At 44.2% G+C, this 18,042-nt stretch overlaps 1 protein-coding gene across 1 annotated transcript in view; it reads right to left on the reverse strand.

Annotated features, from left to right (window-relative positions):
• Nucleotides 1-3,777: 3,777 nt before the first annotated feature.
• LOC307067890 (centrosomal protein of 112 kDa-like) overlaps nucleotides 3,778-18,042 on the reverse strand; it is a gene marked incomplete at its 5' end in the record, with an annotated part of 93,831 nt that continues 79,566 nt past the window's right edge. The window contains 3 exons of the mRNA XM_079725521.1: nucleotides 3,778-3,820; nucleotides 5,135-5,199; nucleotides 8,605-8,706. Of these exons, the coding sequence (XP_079581647.1) occupies nucleotides 3,817-3,820; nucleotides 5,135-5,199; nucleotides 8,605-8,706 (171 nt within the window). The 3' untranslated portion in view covers nucleotides 3,778-3,816. The remainder of the gene's footprint in view (nucleotides 3,821-5,134; nucleotides 5,200-8,604; nucleotides 8,707-18,042) is intronic.

Here is an 18,042-nt window from a genome sequence, read left to right on the forward strand (position 1 = left end):
TGATAAAGTCTTCGTGGGCAACTAGCTGTTTTCCATAAGACCTCTCTCAGACAGGAGACTCCCAAAGAGGATATAAGAGTATTTATCAGCCTCAGGTCTAGACTAAGCTCAGTTCTAAAAACAGCAGAATCTATAGGAACATCTTGGGCCTTTGGTTTTAAACCATTTGCTTGGTGGAAATCCTTGCTTAAAACTGAAATAACTGAAGTGCCTAGAAGCACGGATCTTCAGCTGCCTTAGATACTGGTGAGGGATCCAGATTTCAAAATTCCTTCAGTCTTATGTTTCAAGTTGCATTTTTCTTCCCCCATTGAGAGGTAAATAATATGATCTGAGGTTTGACTCAGTTCTTAAAACTATAGGGAAGAACGTTAATACAGGTCAAAATCTGGGCTCTTCGATTTTTACTTTTCAAATATAGCCTAGGCCACTACTCCCAAATCAAGTTTCCAAATCCAAGAACCACTTCAATAGTTGAAAAAAAGTTTTATCTAATTATCTTCTTTTCCTACTTTGAATTGACCAACCATGTATCTTTTCCTGGTTTTATCAAAGGGGCTGCCAGGGCAAAAGCACATCCAATTCTAAGTAAGCTTTAGTTAGCAGACTTAAAATCGATCATGCATTTTAGTTTCAGTAACTTGCAATTTCTACACCCTTTGATAATCCACTTTAAAGAGCAAACCGTCTCTAATGACAAGGCTTAAAAGAGACGACCTTTCTGAACAAAATATGAAAGCTGAGAAGAGAGTTTTTTTTTAAGGAAACTATGAATTAAAATGACCTTGTGTTCTGAAACTTTCCTCCCACCATTTTTGATGTTTTACCTTTCCTTTTTACTCTTAGAAAGAAAGCAAAGACACCCCTGCCTTCTGCAGATGGGTAGGCACTTCAATAAGAAAGCTGTTAATTGTTCAAACTCACAGTTTCTTTCTGCACTTTCTCTGCCAATGCCTTTAATGAGGTTGCTCGCCATAGAGCCACGTGCCTGTTTCCGAGGAAGTCGCTGCTTGTCTGTGACATTACAGGATAAGGCTCGAATCGGAGCTATTTCCCTCGAGTCTCAGTCAACTCTTTTGTACAAACTAGGAAGCAAGTCCGCCCCTTCTCCATTCCCTCCCTCCCTGTCCTCTTTTTTCTCCACTGTGCCCCTGGGTGGCTGCCCTCGGAGGAGAGCTGATTGTTGAGCGGGGATGTGGCCAAACCAGAGGTCAGACCCCTGAAATGGTTCACTCTTGGGTGACGCAGAAACGGTGGATCAAACGAAACCCTGACGCGTGCCAATAACCGGCGCCAGCGTTCCTGTTACCGCTCTCCTGCTGACCCCTCACCGGGCAGACGTGCACACTGAGGGCACCATGACCCCACACCTTTCCTCTTGCTCAGCTCTGCCAGCCACTACCTGTCGACCGTGGCATGTTGAGATGGAATAAGCACAGGTGCTTGACTCAGGTGTAGTGCCCATAACTGCTGGCAATGTAACTAAATTAGGTACTTGTGATGGGCAATTGATCTTCCACCAGATAAAAGAGAGGATGACATCTTAGATGATTCTATAATAAGGCACACTGTTTATAATTTATTCCTAAGCACTTGCTTTCTCTCCCGGTACCCACTTTTTTTTTTTTTTTTTGCGGTACGCGGGCCTCTCACTGTTGTGGCCTCTCTTGTTGCGGAGCACAGGCTCTGGATGCGCAGGCTCAGCGGCCATGGCTCACGGGCCCAGCCGCTCCGCGGCACACGGGATCCTCCCGGACCGGGGCACGAACCCGTGTCCCCTGCATCGGCAGGTGGACTCTCAACCACTGTGCCACCAGGGAAGCCCCCGGTAGCCACTTTTAAACTGAGTACTCAACTCAGTAAGGAATTTTCAACATGCCAAGTGCAATCTTTCTTTCTCTTCCTTATCAGAGAACATTTACAAAAACACTAGTGTCAGCCACCTAACCCCTACCACACACAATCCAACTGACCTATACGACACGCTTCAGAAGGGAAACCGGATCTGGGTGATGCACAAGGTCCACCCATGTTTGTAATTTCATAACCCTTGAAATAAGGAAAAGAAAGAATAGCAGGCAACTTTCCAAAACACCTATTTACCCAATGGCAGCACACGACGCAACTCACAAGGTATTTTCACTTCAAGCCGCTAAATAACCTTCCTAATGAAGTCTGCTGACCGTCAACCCGTTTGCCACAGTCTGTACAGAAGGACTTAAAATTAATCACGGTGTTGCAATCATTCCCTACCGAGTGCGAAATCACAGTCTGAGTACCAACTGTCTTTCCTTGTTAGGGAGTTTTAATAGCATCTGATACAATTTTGCTTTTTCTCCGAATAGTCTTTAAGCCAGTACTATCATTTATTTCACATGCAAGAAAAACCCGATCTTTCAGAGGACAGAGACTTACATTCCTGGAGGAGGTGTCGGGTGAACCTTAGCAGGCAGCGTGGTGACCAGGCCGAGATGATCCAGGGCAAGACTCTGAGGCCTCTCACTGATGACCAGGCGGTGTTCTTGCTGACCCTGGCCTGGCTGTGGAAGTGGCTGGAAACCCTGCTACTTCCTTATCATCCCATGTCTCAGTTACAGTACAAAAAAGGGTAATTAATCCTTGGGCAGCAAACAACAAAGATGGGCGTGGGAAAGGGAAAAGAATTTGAAAAACGAAATAAACTTTCTGCCCTGTCCTTTCACAGCAAACCGGATGATTACAGCCCTGCGCACGCTCCAGATCTTCCAAGAGCCTCCAAGGGCCCGCGGCGTGTACCACAGCACAGCCAAAAGAACGCGACCATCCGCTGCGGTTCAAAGTTCCCTTGGCAAATCAGCGTTGACCAACCAGCACAGAACAATTTGCTGGCATTCGGGTGGGGGCTTAAACACCCAGCCTTGGGAGCCAACACCAAATTCTCTCCACAAGGAAAACAGGACCCAGCAAAGCTCATTCTGTCATCACTTGCTGGTGTGCTGAGTTATCCTCCCAACACATCTTGACATTTTCAGGCTTCCTTAAGGAGCGTCAATTGATATCATAATTAAACCACAACCATAAAATCAGAGATCAAGCAAGTAACAATAAAACCAGAGCTGCTACATAAAATTCGTACCCTATCCTGCCTCTGGTCCCAGATGAGACTGACAACCAACATGACAAATACTTGGACTGATGTCAGATGACTCAGTGACTTTTATTCTAAATAAATGAACTACTTATGGATTTGATTTCTGACATGACAGAGGTATTTTTTCCTGTAGCACAATTTGAGATGGTCAGTATATTCTAGGGAAAAAACTGCCATGTCATATTTATTTTAGCAAATGAGGTGCAATTAAAAAGTAGAAATAAAACTGATAAGTACAAAGTAATATTTTAATAATATATGAACATGAACACGAAAGCAATATAAACGTTAAAATTTTTGATGTGATACTACAAACGTGCTTTTGATCAGCCACAACTGGTAAAATTCTATGTAAAGGCATTAACAAGGCATCGCAAGAAATCATTTCTTTTCCCAATATAAGCAGTTCTCAGTACACACTCAAACGCACACAGATATGGAAATCAGAAATAAAGGAATGTTAAAAAAATAACGTAGGCAGACACAAATAAAACCACCCCGTTAGTGTATGAGTGATGCATGTTTTTATGATCTTAATTACATTTAAGTATTAAAAAATGCCATTGATCTCACAGTTTACTTTCCAACATCCAAATCTTCAAACCTGTGAGAAGAAATCCAAAGCTCTGTCCAGACGGTTAGATCCATCCTACTCTCCTGGGTTACTCAGGTATGTCGTCATGTGGTTACCTGAAGATCAAAAACCCCAAAGTTACAACTTTCTCTAGGTTTAACGGGCATGTCTATAATAAAATATGTTCTAACTCAGGAGGAGCTGGAGAGAGGCTAAAAGGTATATTTGATCTCAAAATTTCATCATTTACACCCATAAGGGATCGAATCCTATCTATACCAAGAATCTTTTGAAAAGTGAATGAGTCACAAAGTTTTTACTTTTTTAAAGCTGAAGTATAGTTGATTTACAATATTGTGTTAGTTTCAGGTGTACAGCAAAGTGATTCAAATATATCTACGTACATATTTTTTCTATTCTTTTCCGTTGTAGATTATTACAAGATATTGAATACAGTCCCCTGCGCTATAGTCCCCTGTGGTCCTTGTTGTTTATTTTATACATGGTCCTGTGTATCCAAAGTTTTTACTTTTAATTCAGTGCCAGCTAAATGGTTTGGCCTTTCACTGTACTAAGAGAGGGTTGTCAGAGCAGGTAAATGTGATCTATGTCAGTGACGTCTCTGGGAACCTTTGACTGGAAGGGTCTCCTGTGTCCCCGAGATGTGCGCTCTGGGGGCACAGTGTTTGGACACCACGGAGCCATTTATCTATTGATATCTGGGGCTGGTAAACATCTGCTACAGAGCCAAGCGTCTGGGGATGCGGGGCTCTGGAGAGGCAGGTGACCACACTGAGGACCACGCCATCTCACTCTCTTAAGAGGAAGACAGTGTCTCCTTAACCCTGCGACTGGGCTTCAAGACAACATCCTGTCGTGACTCTGCAGGTGAGCCCGGCCTTGTCAGGCACTGGCTGACCCTCATCTCGTTTGGATGGTACTGTTGAAGCACAGTGATGACAGGAGGGGGACTTCTCCAAGACAGGCTCTTTATGAAAAATAAGTCTTTTTTTTCAAAACTGGTATGTTTACGCATTTTTTTAAAAATTAATTAATTAATTAATTAATTTTTGGGTGTGTTGGGTCTTCGTTTCTATGCGAGGGCTTTCTCTAGTTGCGGCGAGCCGGGGCCACTCTTCATCGTGGTGCGTGGGCCTCTCACTGTCGTGGCCTCTCTTGTTGCGGAGCACAGGCTCAAGACGCGCAGGCTCAGTAGTTGTGGCTCACGGGCCTAGTTGCTCCGCGGCATGTGGGATCTTCCCAGACCAGGGCTCGAACCCGTGTCCCCTGCATTGGCAGGCAGATTCTCAACCACTGCGCTATCAGGGAAGCCCCAACGCATTTTTAATGAAGATTTTAACACCCAACCAGGAGACCCACAGGTGCAGACAGTACAAACTACTCAGGAGACATTCTGGCCACAACTGTACCTTCTGCACTGGTAGGTCATCAGCTCCTCTTGAAGGATGGATGCCCTCTTTTGCAGAAAGTTAACCTAGAAAAGAGACCTCATGTGAGAAGAGGTGAAGGTGGCTTACAGGGCGACACTGTGCAGATACACAGTGTCTGGTCGCATTTTATTTAAATTCAGACAACTCTCTAGATAAAATGCAGAGGATCTGTTGAATGCTAATGCTGTGGTTTTGTATTTGATCACATCCCATCCCCACTGGCACTCCATCAGAGGCTACAGAACCGAGTTCAAACCCCGCACTGCAGAGCTGTTTGGACCTGGCCCTGGCCCACCTGGGCGCTTCATCTCCTCTCTTCCAGCATCACCACCTTCCACCTCGCATCCCTCCTACTCTGTGGCCCTTTGACACAGGCCATCTGCCATCGTCTGCTTTGGAATGCTTGGCTAACTACCTCCTATTCACCGTCCACTGTTGGGTTCAAGGTCACCTCTGCTCCTGAATTCTTCTGCCCACCCCACCCCCAGCCCTGCCCCTCATCACCTCCTGCCCCAGGCAGCCAGTGGCCCCCTCCTCTGTATTCTCCTGTTCTGTTATTAGCACTTTTCCAACTGCCTTCTGGTGATTTGTCTTCACGTCTCTCCCTCACACCCGAGAGCTCTCCTGGGACAGGGATAATGTTGGAGCATCTCTGTAACCCCAGTTTCTTTTTCAGGGCTGGACATGTAGCTGGCATTCCCTAGCTGTTTCAGGAATGAATGAGTGAGTGGAAACAAAATTACTGCCTACTAGAAACCTTAATCTATCCTGGGGATTTCCTGAGGTTGGAGAGGTAGTATTTTGTCGTGGAAAGAGCCTGCGCTTTGTCTGGAGTTAGGCCAGCTCGCGTTCAGCTCCTGACTTGGCCTCCATAGCTCTAGGAAAGTTCCTTCTTCTCTTGATGCCTCATCTGTGAAATGGGGTGAATGACAGCCAGTTCCCAAGGTCATGAGGATGACAGGAAGTGACTAACAGGAACTGCCCAGTCCAGAGATCCTGGCAGGTACCACCCTGTGGCCCCTGCCCCTGAGGGGCTAGGGATGGGGGAAACTGGGCTGTCAAGTATAGTCTCTTCAGTCAGACCTTCACAGCATGGTTGGATTATCCTGAAGCATACATTTCTATACTATTAAAAATACTTGTATTAGGCATAAATTCAAAAGCACTTTACACGACCTACTAGAAGTGGTTTCCGGATAACTTACACTATGGCTTAACGTGATCAGGAGTCAGTGGCATTTGATCACTTTGGAGCTTTACTCTTGTCTCTTTGGTCTGAACTGAAACCATGGCAACAGTCGATTCTGAAGCATGGTTATGCAAGACAGGACAGCTGGCAGAGTAGAAACTGTGCTTGGAGAGAGGGAGCATGGCTTTTCTTTTTTTTTTTTTTTAACATCTTTATTGGAGTCTAACTGCTTTACAATGGTGTGTTAGTTTCTGCTGTATAACAAAGTGAATCAGCTATACGTATACATACATCCCCATATCCCCTCCCTCTTGCGTCTTCCTCTCACCCTCCCTTATCCCACCCCTCTAGGTGGTCACAAAGCACCGAGCTGATCTCCCTGAGCATGGCTTTTCTAAATGGGTACATATCAAAGTGGTCCCGCTGCTTTTCTGACTCGTCACATCACCCTGGTCTGAATTTTATCCAATTAATCCAGTGACCCACGGGACCACTGATAACTTTGACAGATGCAAGGACTACACTGATCCCACTTCCCTGCCTCCACCATGCTTTGCCACTGGAATTCCAACAATTTTCAAAAAACACAGGCACCTGTGCTCTCAAACGAAATCTGCTCGCTCTGTGGTCTGCACCTCCTCCGCACAGCTGCCGATTCTGAGGCCCTCACGCAGCTGGCAGAGCTCTCTTTCTGGGTCAACATCCAGTTTTAGGAGGCTGAGTGGCTTTTATTACAGTGAAATGATATGAATGATAACAGAAGCCCTGCAGGTGGATATCAGATTTCTCTTTCTTTTCTTTCTTTTTTTCTTAAAAATACCTCCTCTGAAGGTGCTGGGTCCTACACAGCTGACCCTAAGGAAGCCCTCCTACAAAGTGAATGGGTAAGCCACATCTCGAGGAGAGCCTTCCACGTAAATAAAGACGACCTAATCCTTTGTAAGTTAACACTCTCCTGTCATACTTATTTTTATAGGTAGGAGTGAGCACAGCCAAACTTCTTAGCCTACAGAGGCGACAGCTAACAGTAGCATAAGGGTTGATGTAATGAACTTTTCATTTTCAGATAAGAGATTTTTGCTGAGGGGAACAGAAAAGGCACGGCTAACATCTGCTCCACGTATCTGTCCTGTACATTATAAATAGCTAACGTGAATTTCATCAAACTACAGCATTTGTTTCATTCGTAAATAAATTTATTGAGCACCTACTCTGTGACAGGCATTGTTCTTGGCACAAAGAGAAAAGAAATCTTTGCCTCGCAGAGTTTTTCCAGGAAAAAAGTATGTTTTAAATTTCTAAGTGTATTACAAATGGGAATATGTGAACTTCTCATGTTGAGTTAAAACATTCGTTTTTTAAAAAACCAAGAATCTATAAAACTAATGCTGTATAAAATATTTACAGCGATATATAAAACTGTTTTAGAGAAAACTTATGTAGGAAGTTTTTAATTAATATCTAAATTGAAGTCAATTTTATCTCTTATAAACTACTGTACCAAGAACTACACGTTTCATCAGAAATATCAATATTTAACCGAATTGTTTGAATACCATGTCATTATCCGGCCTCGATCCTAAAATGCATCTTGTTATCTCTGACAATCATATAAAATACACCAGAATAAAAATGCTTCTAACTTAGCCATGTTTTTTATTTCTCTGCACTTTCACATGATAAGGAGTTAGCAATGTGCTAACTGATGGCATTTTGGGCCTGGAACCAAGAATAAAAGGGTGAGTCTGTGTTGGAATGCAGACTGTAAATAAAAGTAACCATAACTGAGCTTTTCAATTTCAAGGACGCTTTTAAGAAAATCTTATCGAGACAAAGAGTTCTTAAACTAGTAAGAAAAAATGCTAAAAAACCCCACAAAACAAAAAACAATTCATCCTGGGCACTCGGTTATTCTGTGACATCACATGGATTTCTGGCATCAGTTCAGAAACAAACATTAATTAAGATATGCACATCATCTAAACCAGGGGTCCCCAGCCCCCCGGGTTGTGGACCGGTACTGGTCCACTGCCTGTTAGGAAATGGGCTGCACAGGAGGAGGTGAGTGGTGGGCAAGCGGGCGAAGCTTCCTCTGCCAATTCCCATCGCTCACATTATCACCTGAACCATCCTCCCGCCCGCCCCGCCCCGGCCCCCCGTCCGTGGAAAAACTGTCTTCCATGAAACCGGTCCCTGGTACCAAAAAGGTTGGGGACCGCTGATCTAAACCCTTGGAAAATTCCTTGATTCTAGAAATTACCTGTGACTTTAGTGAGGAGATAGTGTCTTCAAGTTCTTGTCTTAGAGATGCTGGCATCAACCCTTTAAGTTTTGTTTCGTATTCTTGTCGTATGTAAGTTATCTAAAGTGAAAAAAAAAAGCGTATCTTTTTTACCACAGAAATGATTGTTTTGAATTTAAGAAATCCCAGAATAATGTCCATTCATTACAAAGGTAAGTTTGTTACATGTGGTCAGAAACCAGACAACTGAGATGAAATAAGGGGAAACACAAACTGAAAAAGGTACTCTGTCCTTGTCAATCTGGGAGAGAGAGTCCCTATAACAGCACTTTATTTCTTTAAAATCCTCGTTGACACAGTTTTTGGCATTGGATAAGGAAAATACCTGTCCTCTCTTCTCCACTCATGTTGTACACATGATGCTAATCCTACATCCTCTTCTTGATCAGGGTGTGGATTGTGATCATACTAAGCTGTGTGTGAGGACAATTCATGGTGTGTCATCTGTTTGGCTAAGACACTCCCCCTAACTGTCTAGGTACCTGGGTGCTTGATATCATCATGTGATTATGAAGATGCGAGTGAAGGAAAATCTGCAGAGCTGTGTCTCCAAGCCTCCCCATACAGGTAAGCAGAGGGCCCTTGTCATCATGAGCATCTCTGATTCATGAGTTTCCCTCTGCCTCTGGAATACAGCCAGGTCTTGCTCAACTAACTGATGGTCACTGGGCTGGTCAAGGAAAAGTTGGTGGCTCATCAAACTACAAACAGGTAAGGAAGGTGGAAGAAAAGTCTTTGGAAGAATATGCTTCAGCAGGATGAAGAGGTGTGTTTTAGGGTGTGCATGAATGTGGGTGTGTCTGTCTTGGGGCCTTTCTCCAGCTCTGTTTCTTTATTTCTCCTTCTCCTAAACTGAGATGCTATGGAATTCAAAACTGTGTTGCATGTGCTGTGTGGGACTTAACTAAATATTAAAGCTGAATTGCAGTGTATCCCACAAATGATTCATTGGACACACCTGGAAATAAGGTAATAGACTATGAAAATATGTGCAACTGAGTTCAGTTAGACAAGTCTATGGATTTACTGAGGATAATTTAAAATTACTAGCCTTTAATTCCCAAATTTTCTTATACTAAACTAAATTAAGGGAGAAATGTGCTCTAATAGTTTATTTTATTACCTACTAAAATCCCATGGCAAATGTTCTAGAACACAATTTTTAAATTTTTGGCAAAGTATTTTTTTGAGGTATGTTACAATCTTGTGATTTATACTTAAAGGGTAAACAAAAATGATGAAAAATGATCTCTCCCACTGATGAAATATTTGATTTTTCCCATTTTATCTTCTTGGATGTAAGTCCAATAGTAACATTTGTCAGTTGACTCAAATGAAATGCAAACACAAAGTAAAACACATGATTTATAAATCAGACTTTAGGGGCAATGTTTATCAAGGGCTCACAGGCTACTATATATTGACTATTTTTTTTCTATCACTCATCCCTGGCTCTGAAATTTAGAGCTACTACTCTTAAGAAGGACTCATGTTTGTTCTATTTTTTGTATCCCTGTTTGTTTAGAATGTCTGTCCTCTGCCTGTCCATTTGAAATATAACTTGTCTGGGTATAAAAATGCTTCTGTCCCATGTTCTTTCTCTCAGAACTTTGGAGATGTTTCCTCAATGTCTTCTGGCATTGCTATGGTGAAGTCTGAAGTTAGGCTAATTTTTTTCCATGTTGAATGTGACTTTCTTTCTCTGCTTGGATGTCCATATGATTTTATTTTTCCCTGGATTAGGTAATTTCACTGGGATATGTTTTGGTATTAATGATTCTATATCAATTTTCCTGAGACAATGTGTGTGCTCTTTCTATCTTTTTAAAAAAATATTTATTTATTTATTTATTTGGTTGCGCTGGGTCTTAGTTGCGGCAAGGAGGGCTCCTTAGTTGTGGCAGGTGGGCTCCTTAGTTGCGGCATGCAAGTGGGATCTAGTTCCCTGACCAGGGATCGAACCCAGGCCCCCTGCATTGGGAGCGTGGAGTCTTAACCACTGTGCTACCAGGGAAGTCCCTCTTTCTATCTTTACATTCAATTCTTTGAAGAAAAGCTTCTTCTGTTAGAATTGTTTTCTATTATATCAATAGTTACATATATTCATGTTGTATATGATTTTTTTTCTATTTGTTCTCTTCTTCAGGAACAGAGATTTTGCATGTGTTGGCTCTTCTTTGACAATCTTCCATATTTACAATTTTCTCTATTATTTTACTTTCTTATCAATTTATATCTGTTTTCTATTTTCATTTTATTTTGTGTGATCACCGTATTTCCTTAGATGTTTTCAGTTACGATTTTCCCATTTTTGTTTCTTCTAATATGGTTTCAATCTCTGTAATCTCTTAATTTTGACTACCTTTTTTCCTAAATTCTGAGAAATCACTTCTCATCTTTGTTGAATTATATCATCTTTAAACACATCTCTTTTCTTCTTCTTCTCTCTCTCCCCACCTTTTTCCTTGACAGAGAGATATGTCAATGTGTTTTGTAAATGCTTTGACATTATGAAGAACTGTTTTGGTTTCAAAGAACTGTAATTTGTCTGAACCTTCTCCTTACTTCTTGGGTAATTTCCCATTAGATCTATGTTCTAATTTGCTTTTTGCTTCCACTCCTTCTTTCTTTCTCTCTTAATCTAGCAAGGCTCTTAACCTAGTTTCTTTCTCTTAAAAAAAATTAACATTTCATTTTTGAATGGAACCAGCAATTTTCTGAATGCTGAGGTAGGGAGTAAGCTGGGGCAGGCCACAGCTATGGTTCAGTTTTGTTGTCATCAACACCCTTTTTTTTTTTTTGCTGTACGCGGGCCTCTCGCTGTTGTGGCCTCTCCCATTGTGGAGCACAGGGTCCGGATGCCTAGGCTCAGCGGCCATGGCTCACGGACCCAGCCACTCCGCGGCATGTGGGATCCTCCCAGACCGGGGCACGAACCCACGTCCCCAGCATCAGCAGGAGGACTCTCAACCACTGTGCCACCAGGGAAGCCCCATCAACACCCTTTGACCAAACCTATTATTTCATTTCTTCTTGGGGCCCACCTGCTCTTAGTTTTCAGCTACTTTGGAGGTCAGGGCCAAGTACTGAAGCCCTTTAGTTAATGCTCATAGCTTCTCTGGACTCTCTTTTTTTCCCACTTCACTTTTCACACCTGATAGTCTCCCTCTACTGGAGGTGAGTCGTAGACAGCAGAAAATTGTGCGTGAGCAAGGTCGTTGGTTGATCACCACTATTCCTTCCACCACTTTTAAAATTAAGTACGCTATATTCCCCAACTTTTATTGAGGATCTTGCCATTTCTACTTTCTGTCTATCCCTTTCTTCTTTGTTTTTATGATTTTGATGAATCTGAGTGAACTTAAAATGGGCCCTTGGAAAATCTGACATTACCTCTCCTGTGGATGAGACTATTGCTCAGGAAAATATTACTAACCTGAATCCTTAAACCCAAATCCTGAATTTAATCATTATACCAAGCAGATGCCTATGACTTTAATAAAGTCATGGAAAACTTTAACCAATCCATTTTACTCTACTTATGAGGTTAATGACATTTATTGAGTACTTTCTATGTGCCGGTTACAGTTCTGCATATTTTAAGAAGTGTTTAATCCCTCTGACAACCCAATGAGGTAAGCACAAATTTGGACTCAAGCAGTCTGACCCTCCAGCACATATTCTTAGCCACTGTGCTCTGCAGTTTCTCACACAATCTTCCCACATGCTGATGGGTTTCCTTCACAGACACCACCAGCTAGAGCAGTTTCATCCACTGCACAGTTGTGCTCTCCCTAGCACAACAGGGGCCAGGGGACATCCTTCCAGACATCCAGCTGGTCTTTGCTCTATTTTTTTTTTTTTTTGTAATGACAACAATAACAACAGTGCCAACAACAATTGGTTCCAATACAGTATGGTTTCTCTATATTTTCCCATTGGTTTAAAATTTTAATTTACCAAGCATTTATGATAAGACTCATTTTTAAACATCTGTACAAATGCAGTACACATACTGACCTAAAACAAAAGTTCCGCAAATCCCCCACATGAGCACACATTTTAAAGTCCGACCAGTGAAGGATATATCTAAGTTTGTTCCACAGCAAAAGGAGAAAGAGGAGGAAAGAATTAGCTTATAGTCCTGTATAGCACTTTTTTTTTTTCTGTATATCACCTTTGACTCCTGCTACTATTTTTCTGTCCCCACCTCTGTCCCAGGATGTTTGAGGGGAAATAATGAGGGAATGATGACATTTGTCTACAGACTAAGTGCAGACTATTAACTGCTAACTGCTAACCATGCCCCTCTCCCTCCTCCCTGCCTTCCCCCTTCTGGCTGTTAACCTGGCAAAAAACAAGGGGAAGTTGAGTTGATCTAAGCAAAGGGTTTGATGGGCATACAAACTAAGGGAGGTCAAAATTGTTTACATGTAAATCTATTTTACTATTAGATTTGAATATTAAATCTTATTCACATACAGTGTCCAACTGTATTAGTGAATGATGTTTATGAAACGCAGAAGAATTCAAAGGTCGTTCTCGCTTGAGTCCTTCTCAGAAGGATTTCCATCCCACCTCACCCTTCCCACTGCCCTCGAGAAGCACCGTGTAGAACTATCTGCTATTCCTCATCCCTCCAGCATCCCACCCAATAGACACAGCTTCCCTCTCTCCACAATGGTTACTTCTCTCTCCATTTCCATCTTCTTTCCTTTAGGAAAGGAAGATTAGGAAACTCAGGACATCATGACAAACAGTGACGCTCCTGTAACGTAAGCCGAGTGGAAACGGTGTATGTATAACCTGGTACCTGCGTGAACAGGGAGGGCTGTGCTTGGCTTCTTGGCCACAGACTGCCCACCTTTCCCTCGAAGGCACAGCACTGACAGTATTTCCTTTGACTTTAAAAATAGACTATGAAGGGCTTCCCTGGTGGCACAGCGGTTGAGAGTCCGCCTGCCGATGCAGGGGACACGGGTTCGTGCCCCGGTCCGGGAAGACCCCACATGCCGCGGAGTGGCTGGGCCCGTGAGCCATGGCCGCTGAGCCTGCGCATCCGGAGCCTGTGCTCTGCAACGGGAGAGGCCACGACAGTGAGAGGCCTGCGTACCAAAAAAAAAAAAAAAAAAAAAAAAGACTATGAAGACCAAGAACCTCAGACCTGGAGTTCAGCATCACAATGGAGTAAAGCTCACATCCTGTGTAATCAGACAAATACTCATGGGCATAAATAAGAAGTGTATGAAGTGGACTTGAGCCAAGAGGGTGTCTGCAGAGAAAAATTCAAAGTGATGTTGAAAAAAAGACTGAAACTTGGAACTCTATAATTTCATTAAAAATATGGAAGGGAGAAGTAACACATGTCTCGTGGCACTATATCAACTAGTCATGTCAGGACGTCCAAACTACAGCAAATACATCAACCTCCTATCGTAAAAACAACAAGACGGAAGTGAGTAGCTCTGTACAAATAACGTAAGGACGGGGTCTCAAACACACAATATTTTATCACAGATGCCAATGCAGCCAATACCAGACTCACCTTCCAAGAGCTGAGCTGCGGGGAGGCCAGTTGCTCAGTTGCCACTGGGAAATCCTGCGGGTTTTCACGCGTCTCGGCAGGGTCAGCAGAGTGACTGTGCCTAGTGTTACTTTACAAAGCGTGTTCCAACCAAGCCCCGTGGGGTCAGTTCGGCAGAGCGCCAAGGAACTGTAAGGACTCTTAGAGTTGATGTCACCCCCTAGCTGCCTCTCCACTGGCCCATCCCTGTCCACAGTGCCTCAGTTTGCCCCCAACTACTGCAATGCCCATATGTTGGTTTTGCTTTTCAAGTCAAATTTGCTCAGTCTTTAAAGTGAAAATCAAAATCCTTTATGTGGCCAACGAGGTCCTGCCCAGTTGGCCCTTAAATGTCTCTCACCCTGCGGCCTCCACAGAGAGTCTCCCCACGTCTGCAACATCAGACAGCTCAGCCTGCTTTGAGTTTATTCACCAAGTGCCCGGATGCCTGTTCTCGCCAGGGCCTTTCTCGTGTTTCTCTGATTGTTCCTTCTTGTCCCATGGGGGGTCGGGCCACTGCCTCCACCTGGACTCTGGATGCTGGCGGGTCCTGCTCTATGGTGCTCTCAGGGCTGCTGTAGGTCCAGGCACCCAGCTGGGGCAGCTTCCCAAGACTGTGATGTGGCTATGCCTGGGCCGCTGCCTTCCAGTCTTGGAGAAGCCACGGCCCTGGTTACAGGCAGGTAACGGAGGTCCACAGTCCCCACACCAGGGCTGGCTTTCCAGCTGCGACCCAGTCTCTTGTCACTCACCCAGCAAGAGCCCTTTCTGCATCTCTGTCCCCAGGCCTTTCCTCCCAGCTGCCTCTGCCTGCTGTTGGGCTTGGGATCCCATCCTTGAGGCTTCACCCACCACTCTGGGGTTCTGATCCACTTCTAGCCACACAGATGCTCATCATGCTTTTGATACCAAATACATCTTTTACTTTATTTGTATTTTACCGATCACCACTGAGTGTTTGAAGCACAGGGGTGCCCCATAACATGACCCAGTAGAGCCTTCCTGTACAAGGGCAGACTGGTTGCAACCCGCCTTTAACTCAGTACAGTAAAGCATAGGGGTTAAGAGCCCAGACTCTGGAAGAGAAACGTCGGGGGCTGAATCTGGGCTGTGCCTCTAAACTGTGTGACCTGGGAAGGTTAACTTCTCTGTGCTTCTGTTTCCTTAACAGGAAAATGGGAATTAAAACTTCTCAAGGCTATTATGAGGACTAGATGACTTAATACATGTATAATTTTTACAGGAATGGCACTTAGTCAATGTTCAATAAACATTACTACAGCATATAATGGAGATTATACATATGTAACGTATTTCATTATATTATTATGTATATATGTCATGAATTAAATTTAAGTATATATTTCATTTAGCCAATCTTTTAGACTTTTTGCTAATTATTTGCATGTATTCGTGATTAGCCTGAGGATTCCATTTAAACCTCTTTTTATATTTTTTAGTATCTACTGACTGAGAAAGGACATCATGACAAAAAGCTTCTATAGATTCAGAATCGATTGCAAATGAATCTTCATTGTATAATCGAAATGATCTACATACATTTGGAAACACTACTTATCTGCTTTTCAGCCATATTATTTAGCCAAGCCACCAACAGTGACTGGTGTGTCCACGGGTTTTCTCAGACCCTTGCTGCAGGTGGGGAGCCAGTGCTCCCTGATCAGTGATTTCAGGGAGGGATCCCAGCTCAAGACCACCCACCCAGCCTGGATCCTTCCCAAGCAGAAATCTGTGGGAGGGTTAAGGGACATCACCAGATGCTCCTATTCACTGTGGGTTAGTTTATTCAGAACCCCGTCCTTCTATGGCTGAGTTGAAGGCCAGAAAGAAAACTGAGTTTGACTGGTGGGGAGGGCGAAATAACAAGAGAGAATTTTGGAGCCCAGTCCACACTCTGAAGGAGGGTGAGCGGGGGTCAGTAGAGAGCATCACAAAGACACTGGGCTTCTGAAGGGTCGGAAGGGGTCAGAAGGGGTCGGAAAGCCTAGGAGGAGGTGGGCGGAGGCGAGGTCTAGGGAGAGTGGCGCTGGGGGTACGGAATGCAGTGCCAACAGTGCATTGCATTCCCCGCTGGACTTCACCGGGGGATGTCACTCGGGTGTGACAAGCCATCTTGCTGCCCAGGAGCTAGAGGTGACAGAGTGGAGCCAGCCCAGAGGAGGAAGAGCTGAGACCTGGAGAGACTGAAACCGGCCCTTGATCAGGAGTCAGCCTATCCTTGGACTCTTCTGCCTGGGCTGCCTTTTCTGTCACCTGCAACCAAAACATTCCTATTGAAACAAGGCAGAACATGCAAAATATTAACCTGCATTTATGTGTCGCATCTGCTCAACCAGGGGTCAGCAAATTTTGGATTGCAGATCAAATCCGGCCCACCACCTATTTTTGGTGAATGAAGTTTTACTGGAACACAGCCATGCGCATTTGTTTACGTATTATCGATGGCTACTTTGCCATGACCTCGCTGAGGGCTCTTCACAGAGACCCTATGGCCCACAAAGCCTGAAATCTTTTCTGTCTAGCTTTTTTTCAGAAAGCAGGCCGACCCCTGCCCTAGACTGTGACACTGCAGGTCGGGGATGGTGTCTATCTGGCTGACTTCTTCAGCTCGGGCGTTCAGCTCACTGCCTGGCCTATGGCAGCGCCTCCTTAATATTTGCTGAGTGAATGAATGAATCAAAACCTCAGTACACACAACTGTGGGTGTTAAGTCAGTCTTTGTCTTAAGATGACAGGACCTTCAGAAGGTCCAGAGTACCTACGGGGCTGCCAAGATCAGAAGTGATCTCAGAGATTCACCCGAAGGCAGGGAGCCTGTTTCACCCGTGCCCGGTCTCTCCTCTCCGTTTCTTCCCCTTACTCACTACCAGTTTTTTTTTACAGGGTTGGGATGTGAAATGACGCATGCTTCTCTCCTTTTTTTTTTCTCCTGAAATTAAATGGCAGCTCCTCTCTCACTGGAATGTATCTTTTGGCTTCTACGTCTAATGTTTTCCTTCGTAATACTTTTCTTTACTTCACTTGGGTTGATATAGACCATGAACACTCCCTGACTTCCAAGAAAGGCAAATGGATAGAAGACTTAAAAGGTTATGATCTGAGCAGACGTCCCCAAGGCAGGGCAGGAGCAGGGCTGACTGGGCAGTCCGTGCGGCGAGGCGCGTGGGCACGAGGAGGGCAAGTTCACACGCGTCAGAGGACAGCAGACTGTCCACTTTACGTCAAAAGGTACGTCCCTGAAAGGGTCTGGAGAAAACGCCCACGGGAAGACACACAGTTTTCCCTTTTGTTTACAGTCTGGATTTCCTCCCAGAGGGAGAGTCGATCAGCCCTTCCTGAAAAGGGGGTGTCCATCGACAGAGGAGCAGAACCCCAGCCAAGGGCAGGGGGAGACACCCGAGATGCGTAACCGACTTCATGAATGAAAGGCCAGGAAGACCTATGCAGCGAGACTGGTATTCAGTAAGGCGGACGTGGGGTCTGGGGTCCGTTGCATGTTTCCTCTTTGTACCTTGAAGTGAGGTTGGAACACTCGGTACATGGTAGGTGCTCAGTAATACTGTCTGAACGAAGATACGTTTGAATAGGGAGCTGGGACCTTGAAATCACGGCGGGCAGTAAAAGTCATGCTGTCAAGTTTAGATTTAATGGCGTAGAAAGTACAGAAAGTACAAGAGAAAGCAGCACTTACGAACATCTGACAGACACAAGGCGCTGTACTAAGGAGCTGACAGATAACCTTGCACACGTCGTGAACGTTTTATGTAACCCTTACATAAACTTTGGGAGAGAGATATTATCCTACCCACTTC

This window comes from Hyperoodon ampullatus (genome assembly GCF_949752795.1).
Source record: "Hyperoodon ampullatus genome assembly, chromosome: 19".
In the NCBI taxonomy this organism is placed as follows: Eukaryota; Metazoa; Chordata; class Mammalia; order Artiodactyla; family Ziphiidae; genus Hyperoodon; species Hyperoodon ampullatus.